General features: G+C 31.2%; 2 protein-coding genes across 2 annotated transcripts; both read right to left on the bottom strand.

The window, feature by feature from the left end:
• Positions 1–939: 939 nt before the first annotated feature.
• Positions 940–4,670, bottom strand: LOC119684600 (centrosome-associated protein CEP250). The gene is made up of 8 exons (XM_038098675.1): positions 4,601–4,670; positions 4,089–4,531; positions 3,840–4,025; positions 3,272–3,777; positions 2,963–3,215; positions 2,501–2,587; positions 1,138–1,300; positions 940–1,067 (listed from the first exon to the last, which is right to left on the bottom strand). Exons 1-8 carry the CDS (start codon positions 4,668–4,670, stop codon positions 940–942), a joined length of 1,836 nt encoding a protein of 611 aa, XP_037954603.1.
• A 2,672-nt stretch (positions 4,671–7,342) lies between these two features.
• Positions 7,343–8,768, bottom strand: LOC119684604 (transcription initiation factor IIE subunit beta-like). The gene is made up of 7 exons (XM_038098681.1): positions 8,714–8,768; positions 8,568–8,642; positions 8,263–8,431; positions 7,911–8,204; positions 7,751–7,838; positions 7,523–7,675; positions 7,343–7,422 (listed from the first exon to the last, which is right to left on the bottom strand). Exons 1-7 carry the CDS (start codon positions 8,719–8,721, stop codon positions 7,391–7,393), a joined length of 819 nt encoding a protein of 272 aa, XP_037954609.1. The 5' UTR covers positions 8,722–8,768; the 3' UTR covers positions 7,343–7,390.
• Positions 8,769–8,979: the final 211 nt, after the last annotated feature.

The raw sequence follows: 8,979 nt of genomic DNA, 5'->3' as shown, positions 1-8,979 counted from the left end.
TTAATATTAAGTATTAAGTATTTTGGATTAAAAGATTTTATATGCATTAGAAAAGAAAATGAGGTCAATTTTAAATATTTAATTTTACGTAAATATTTTTGTTAGATATTTTTTATAGGTATTTTTCCCAGGTTGAAAATATTTATTTCACATATCAATTTAATAATTTATTCAATTAATTATTCTGTTTTTTGAGAATAAATAAGAAATGATGTCAAAATTGTCTTTTTTGGGCTTAGAGGAAAATAGGAATAACATTGTTTTGCCTAAGTGACGAGGCACAAATAGCGCCGTTAGGACCGTACTTGAACCGAATATTAGTTTTTCTCTCACTCTTAATTTGCATTGAAAACAACAAGTTTGCTCATGATGAACCCACGACACTCTACATAACATGGCCTCAAAGAGTTTCTCTATATTTGATCAAATCAGAAGGGTGTCATCGTCATGAAATCTGATGAAACTATTACGGCAGAGCTGCACAGATCACAATTGATTTGGTAAGAATTACATGAGTTAGCAAAAAGATGGAAAATATCATTCCTTCTGATGGAGAATGCTTAGAATTACATATTCTTTTATGTTAAATGTCAAACTGTAACATATTATCCTCTTCCAAGTACACATTCTAAATATGGTGTCGCAATTATACTATATTTTCAAAACTCAAAAGGGACTGCCAGAATTGCGAATGCAAAGCTCATTTTATGCTTATTTTATACTATCACAATTTAACCAAATTTTCGAAACTTGAAAAGCATTCTCAGGTTTTTGCTTAGAAAGCTTCTAATAGTTGTTCACATTTTTATAGGTTGGTAAAATTTCTAAATCTGATCTCATATTTCTTCTAAAATCTACAATCATTTAAGATAATAATATTTATTTAGTCGAAATTTTTAAAATATCGATACTTATATTTCAATATTATACATAGTTGTCTTATTTTCTCTTCGTCGCTGGTGTGGATCGATAAGGTTTACGTCTAGATTTTGACTCTACTAAAAGTGCAGACTGACGTTTAAGATAATTGCGGGATGGCACTTCGGCTTCTTCATCATTACCTGCAGCTAAAAAAAAGAAAAAAATTTTCCAAAAGTAAGGTGACGAAATTGGAATGCTATTAATTTTGTTAAGTACCAGCTGCGGGCACTTGTTCCGGTGACGTGGATACAGTGCCTGCTGCGCGCTGTGCTCGTCCAGCCAACAAATTGAAATAACACATTGGTATCGGCTGTGGTTTTTCACCTTCTTGTAGTAAAGGTGATTTTGGTGGTTCTGATTGCATTAAGAGTTCATCCTCCTGAAAGAACATATTATATAGATAATATAAATTTATTTTTAAAGCCAAACATAGAGAAATTAACTATTTTTAATAGAAAACTTTGAACTTTAAGGATTTATAAGAAATAATTTATTTCTTAATAACTGACTTTTTGTATCAGCTATGTGGTGTATAAAGTATTGCTAAATACCCGTAATCAGTAAATTTAGGAAACAAATTTTTTATATAATTATTCAGGTTTCGTCCTTTGGACTAGAAATGTCGAGGTTTGAAGTCAAACTTTGTCCAATATGAAGAGCAGAGTCACGTTTTAGATTATTAACCCAACTTTAATTTTAGAAGTTAAATTTAACTGTAATATCTACATTTTTTTTAAAGATCTTCTTATTCCATGCTTATTAATGTATAGAACTATTGAGCAATATGATAGAAAAAGCATAAACTACAGCTAAACATAAACAAATTATCTATGGAGTATCCGGCATCAGTGCCGGGTACCCCATAGCACATGGTATATGGTTTCTGTCTCTTCTCTACAGTATTTGCAGTTTGAGTTGGATTGGATTCCTATTTTTGTTAGGTGATTATTCAATATACAGTAATCGGTTAGTAATCTCGTAATAATTCTCAGGTTATTCTTTCTTTGTTCTATGTAATCCATTTTAGATTATGATAGCCTTGGTAGTCTTTTCCAATAGAGTTCTCTTGTTTCTTCTTCTGTCGTTTATAAGAATGGATTCAGATCCTTTGCGCATACCGCAGAAGGTTCTGGATCTTTCATTATTGAAGCCACTTTTCTTCTTAAGAGTTTGTCTGCCATTTCATTGCCTTAGACACCAGCATTCCTCGGAATCCGTATTAAGTGCATCTGATTATTTCAGCCGAACATGTTCAGCTAGTCAATGCACTTTCATACCAGTTTGGATGTCGCCTGGTAGAATATGAGTGCCATTATAGTTACCTGGATGTCAGTTAGTTTTGTAATTCTACGGTTCCGGTAGTTGCGTTTAAAGATTAAAAATGGAAGGAGATGGAGGGAGTATAAAAATAATTTAATATACTCTTGAAAACTTAATGGAAAAAATCAATTGATGACCTTGTAAAGTTAAGGGCAACTGTTGTTTTATAATTAAGTATCAATTTTTTCATTATTTATTTATTTAAGTTTCCGACTATTACTCAAATAATTATCCTGATGTCTGATTATGTGAGACTTACCTCTATTTCTAGTTGCAATGACTCGGAAGTATCTGCTTCGTGCTGTTTACCAAGCTCCTTGCAGAATTGCAGCTTCAATTTGAGTATCTGAAATTTTGTAAAATATAGAAATCAGCAAATGAAAAGTCTTACAATATATTAAGATGTCCACAAAGTACTTAACTATGGGTCAAGATATTTAAATTTATTTATGTGCATTAAATTGTAGTAAAATTAATAACTTTTAAACAACCAATAAGTGTTGTAGCGATCAATTTTAGAGTATATATTTAAAGTTTTAGGTTACCTTGCTGACTTCTAGATAAAATTGTAACCAAAAAATAAAGTACCGATACTTTTTAGATATATACCGATACTTTCAATATAATTTAATGACTTTTTATTCATTTATGTATATTTACTTAATTCCAAAATTTTATTTAATTTAATATACGAAAAAATTAGTGCCATTTTAATACTTACATTAATAAAATCAGTATCCTCCGCTTCATCAGCCAAATATTTGGGTACATTTTCGAGCGGTATGTCTACATTTTTCTCAGTTAAAACAATATTACTCTCATCGACTTCTTGTAATTTATAGATGATTTCGCATAAATGATCCTTTATATACTGTAGCATTGACATTGTTTTCTCTATATCTTCTTTGCTTTTCTTTTGGTCCTCTTCCAAACTCGCTATTTTATTCTTAATATTCTCTACAACCTCCTGAGAGCTATTTCAAAACAAATGAGATTGTTTGCTTATCTTACTTTTATTGCTCTTACTTACACTTCCGTTTCCTTAACTTCTGTAAATTTAGAAGCCTCCAATTCTCTAGTCAAACTCTCTCGCTGTGCCTCCAATTCAGCTTTTTCAGCTTCAGCCGCATTACGTAGATAAGTTAGACGTGTAGCAGATACTTTCTGTGACTCAAAACGTGCCAACACTTCTGTAGGCGATGTTGCACCGGTAACCTCCATTAAATGCTTGAATAAATTTTCCATATTTGCTGTGACACTTTCAAGCTGTGAATTGGGATCTTCTTCTTTTTCACTTTTGCCAGTAAGTTGTTCGCCGGTACTAGAGCTAATGCTATCCTGGTGTACCAAAGTCTTACCCTCAAAGAAGAGTTTTCTACCGATACGTTCAAGCTCCATTTTACGCAGTTCCACTTGTTTACGAAACTCTACGGCTTGACGTTCTCGCGCCTTCTGTGATAAGTTGGCGTTCTGCTCTTGGCGTTGCAGTATGACTTTGGCCGAATCACGCATTTCCATAGCCTCACTGTGCACTTGCTGAGTTGAGAAGATAAGTGGGATTAGTTACTGTTTTTTATTTTTCCTGGCTCAGAACTTACCTGCAATTGATTGATTTCTGTTTGTTGTTCGGATAATTTTATTTCAAGTTCACGCAAACTGCGCTCAAAACGTTCTGAGTCATTATTGAGTGAAGACTGAATGGAACGATACTTTTTGCGTATATGTTCGGCTTCCATCCATTGTACTTTAGTGCGGTGTATTTCATTTTCCAACTTACAAACTAACTGAACTCAGAAAAACATACATTATAAGTTAAACTTATTAAAGATTGCGGTTCTAATACTAACCCTTCGATTAGCATCCTCTTCTAGTGTTTCTGGTGGCTTTTCGCCTAAATTCTGATTTTGTGCATCTCTGTTGGCCTTCAGTGCTCGGTACTCTATGATTAGTTTATTGAAGTGTCGTCTTCTATTTTGAAAACGATGTCTCAGCAAGTCTAATTGTTTACGATGTTCAGTCAGTTTTAGGTCTGTGAGAAAAATGGCATCATCTGCACACTTGGCACCAATCGGATAATTAACATTACCCACAACTATTGTGGGTGTGGCGATTGTCTTCTGTTGATCGAAACTGTTTGTCTCTCTGATAATAACAGAACGTTGTAGTGGATTTCGTAAGCGTCCACATTTTACTGTGAGTTCCTTTATATCCTTTTTAATCGTAGAAATGGTTTCATTGTTCAAACGGTTCTGCTTTTGCCATTCCGCAGTATTCGCGGTTTTCTGTCCCTCTAAAAAGGAAATAATTTTAATTAATTAACTAAAAGTATTAAAGTTATTTTTTATGGAGTCACGCCTACCAGCAAGTAAAATTCGTTTCTTAATTTCTGCAATTTTTTGATTTAATTCGCCGAGTTTATCAGTTTCCATTTCAAGAACTTTTTGGCATTAAAAATATTTCTGAAATTCCACGATTGCAGACATTGTTTAATCAATAAAAATGCAAATTGTTGTAGCAACTTTACCGTGTCTGAGTTGCTATAAACAAACATGAATTTTGTAATGGAATTTTGTGGATGGGTTTATCATAACTCCTTAAACGGATAATTTTTTTTTATTTCTGCAATATTAAAACGTTTGTATTCTTTTCGTATGGACAACAGTTGAAGACAAAAATTCTAAAGGGGGTAAAATTCTGTGGTACTCATCAAGTACTCATCATCATTGGTCTTAGAAAATATTCGAATTTTTTAATTAGTTTATAGTTCGAATTTTCAAATATTTTCTAAGATCATTGATAATAAGTATTTGCTTATACTCAAAAAACAGCCCTGTAAGGTCAGGTAAATTTTAACAAATTAACTAAAATTTTTGTTGTTGTTTTTACATTTCTATTCGAACCTTTCTCACTTTTCAATAGTTTCATATTCAGGAAAAAAAATTAACATTTAAAAATTCTAAAATTTCTAAAGTTTCTGTTCCTTCACATATATGGTGCTTTTTATTATAATAAATTTTTTTTTTGTACTTCATACAACATGGATTGATAAATACTCGACCTAAGTAATAGAAACGCATTTTTGTAAAAAATTATATTTTATGCTATAATATAGTTCCCTTTAAGCTCGATACACCGATTCCAACCATCTTTCAACATTTGGATAGCTTTTAAATAATACGATATATTAAGAGCTTCAAAATATATTTCAGTTTTTCATTCAACTTCATCATTTGATGCACATCTCTTTAACTGGAGTCATTTTTTGGAAACAGATGATAGTTACTAGGATATAAATCTGGAAAATACGATGGGTGAAGAAGCAATGTGTACAGAAATTCATTTTTTTTGCCATGGTTTTCATAGACGTCTGAGCAGGTGCATTATCCTGAAAAACAAAATTTTTTTCTTTGACAAATTTGGTAGTTTTTCTTGATTTTCTCATTCCATCAATCCAATAATATACAATAGTAATTTGATATCATTATTTTTTCTTTTTCCAAATTTTCCAGCCTATTGTTCAGTTTGTGGTCTTTTGGTAGCACCACACCCGGGCTTTACCAATTCTATAGCTTGTTGTTATCCGTCAGGTTTAAAGTATTGGATCTATGTTTCATCAATTGTCACTACTCGACGCACACAGTCAGCTAGATTGTACATAAACATTTTCAAATAATGTTTTGAATGACGAAGTCGTCGTCGTTTCTGGGCAATTGTGAACAAACGCGGTACCTATCTTGCTGAAAGCTTTAACATACCCGAATATTCATGTAAAATATTTGATACATATTCATATGATATGTTTGTCATCTTTGTTATCTGTTATTTCACGCAATTCAAATTTCGGAATATTTAACACAATATCGTGAATTATTTCAATGTTTTTTTTCAGTTGCGATTTCTTTTGGAAGACCCGGACGCGCTTTATAAGACATATGGTACTCATACGACTAGGTTTAAATTTAGCTTTCCAATATTTTATTGTTGTTATCGATGGTGCAAGTATGCCTTGAATAGAATCCATTTTCAATTTGATTATGTCCTTGCTAATTTCTTTTAAATGGATGAATTTTGTTACTGAATGATATTCAAGGTACATTATTCAAGGCACAAGTCGAAACTTTTATAGCTGCAGGTAGTTTAAAACTTGCTAGATATACAAAATATAATTAATTTCCTTCTGGCGTCCCCACCTGTTGTGAAGTCAGGTAATTATAAACCCGCCCAGTATAATAAATGAAAATAGCATTCATAAAATTGGCAATGAAAGTTGGTAAATTCATATGAGTCCAGAGTATTCATCAAAAATAATAGGAGAAAAAATGGTTGAAGACACTTACTTTATAAATGTATAAATTCAGTATTGATTTTATTTATTAAATTGCTTTTTATATTATTTGTTCTGAGGAATGTATTCAATAAATACGTTTGTTATATAAAATTTTTAGAAAGTGTATATTGATAATCATATATAAAAGTGATCACTCTGAGAGTTTTGTTCAAGATAATCTAATATATAATAGATAAATAATCGATAGCAAGGTATCGTAATTGCCTAATAGAAAGTACTAGCGTTTCTCTATTACAATGTTGCACTTTAAAATATTTAACACTCAACATCTAAAATTACACATAATTATTACAGTAGTATATATATAAATATATATATTGTCACAATATAATGCAGTTTATAAATTGATTGTAATGAATAAATGATATTAATTAAAAAGTGTTATATTTTAAAAGGCGGGTGAAGCTTCCGAATGACGATCATTCTAGCATGGACTTATTTGCTTCAGTAGGTAATCATAGAATTTGCTATATGAGATCTTACTTATCATTTTTCAGCCAGTAATTCCTTTCATATACATATTCGATTTATTATCAAGAATACGTTGCCCCCGTACTTCATTAGGTATATATCTTCTTTCAATATGAATTTAGACAATTTTAAAAAGAAAGAGAATATTCTTATGATTATTGTATTTTACTCTATATTTTCAAAGGTCGATATTAAACCTTTATTGTTTGTTGATTTAGCATAATTTATACAGAATAAGTTTTAGTAAAATTAATTTATTATTCTTATAGACACTTGAATAATCCTCTGCTTATCTAAATAGGTTCGTGTATTTGATTGTATATCTGGAGTTTAACCTGTGGGAATATTTTCCAATTCCATTACTGAAATACAAAAGACATTTAATGTTCAATTAATTCAAATTAATTTCAAGAATGTTCTGTTCTACTATAATAGTTTAAAGAGAACTACAATGTTGTATACCTTTTTCGTCAATAGTGTCGTCTTTATATGTTTCTAAAATATCTTGGACATGCCCATTAACAACACGTTTCTTCCACTGATATGTTTTGGCAGGGGTTTTTCTTTTCATTTCGGCATGCGTTTTTTGGATTGAACCTCCTAAACAAGAAATACCTGTAAAAAATTATAAGCGATTAGTACTAAACGAGAAAGTAATTTTCATTAAGTACAATAAATGTCTGTGCTCACCCGCCTCTTCTACATTTGTATCAGTTTGTAAGTTTTCGATGCCATCATTATTCATCCTACGCCACATCTTCTGAATACCTTCGTCAACCTTTTTAAAGTCGCACAAATAAATAAATTATATATTCTCAATATCAGTTATTGATCAAAATAAAACATTTACACTCATATCATCAGCAAAGCGATCGTTGAAGAAAAGGAATTTTTTCTTCTCAATGGGACGAGTTACGATTATTATATATTTCGCATATGCCCTAAGAACCATATTAATGTTTGGCAATGACTCCTTGACATCATCCAAAAGAACTCCACCCAAACCTTTAGTACGATGCCACATTAATAAATGCATTAGCGAATTACCATCACGTACATTGTAGGTTGGCTTAAAGGAGAACTTTTTCTTGTCAGCGCTTATATCAATTTTGGGGTGTTTTACGAGAGCCTCACTTGCTAGCCACTGTATTAGAAATAATATGTAATCATTAACCAATATGCATTAACCAGTAAGTTTTTACCTCCATAACAGAATTGTCAATATCTAATTGATCGGTTTCAGTTAGAATTTCTTGTAAACTCAATTTTAGATTTATGCCACCTCTATATCGATCCTGCATATGCTTCACAATTTTAGTTAATATGTTATCATAATATTTGGAAACATAGCTTCCCCATTCCTGCCAGTATCTTCGTTAAAATAGTAAATTAGATTTGAATGAAAATGTGAAATATATTATAAATTCTACTCGTGTTATATTATTTCTTGAAATCTCATTGTAAAAATTGTGGTTTAGTATATTAAATATATCATAGAAATACGTACTTAGATTCCAATGAGCGATTATTGGATGCGCTATATTGGTTTGCATTGCCACCAGCATTAGGTACCTTTTTACTTCTACATTCAATTAATACACATATAATATGATTAAAGTTTGTTTTATGAGAAATATTCACAAATATACATACGTTGACATTTCTACAACAGATTTTTCGGATTGTTTAAAATCTTTTGAACAACCCGGCTTGTTCATCTTACACAAAGTTTTGTATGACAGTTGTCAAAAAACTATGTTTTTAACTGTAAGCTGTTCACAATAGCTTTTAATATCAGCTGTTCACAATAGGTTTTTACATTAAGTGTTCACAATAAATGTTGCAACAAATGACGCAGTTTATTTAAGTTTGTAGTGCATGTATGGAGTACTCAATCAACAATTAAGTTCGCATTTTCG

The sequence above is a fragment of the Teleopsis dalmanni genome, chromosome 2 (assembly GCF_002237135.1).
Source record: "Teleopsis dalmanni isolate 2A chromosome 2, ASM223713v2, whole genome shotgun sequence".
In the NCBI taxonomy this organism is placed as follows: Eukaryota; Metazoa; Arthropoda; class Insecta; order Diptera; family Diopsidae; genus Teleopsis; species Teleopsis dalmanni.
This window is presented reverse-complemented; position numbering and strand designations above follow the sequence as displayed.

What these genes read in the sequence shown, in the direction of transcription:
- LOC119684600 (XM_038098675.1), bottom strand. Translation starts at nt 4,670, where the DNA reads ATGGAAACTGATAAACTCGGCGAATTAAATCAAAAAATTGCAGAAATT. An exon ending in AAGAGGATGCTAATCGAAGG is followed by an intron (nt 4,026 to 4,088) that starts GTTAGTATTAGA and finishes TTCTGAGTTCAG; the next exon opens with TTAGTTTGTAAGTTGGAAAA. An exon ending in GGAACAAGTGCCCGCAGCTG is followed by an intron (nt 1,068 to 1,137) that starts GTACTTAACAAA and finishes TCTTTTTTTTAG; the next exon opens with CTGCAGGTAATGATGAAGAA.
- LOC119684604 (XM_038098681.1), bottom strand. An exon ending in GCTTTGCTGATGATATGAGT is followed by an intron (nt 7,839 to 7,910) that starts GTAAATGTTTTA and finishes GACTTTAAAAAG; the next exon opens with GTTGACGAAGGTATTCAGAA. An exon ending in CGACACTATTGACGAAAAAG is followed by an intron (nt 7,423 to 7,522) that starts GTATACAACATT and finishes TTTGTATTTCAG; the next exon opens with TAATGGAATTGGAAAATATT.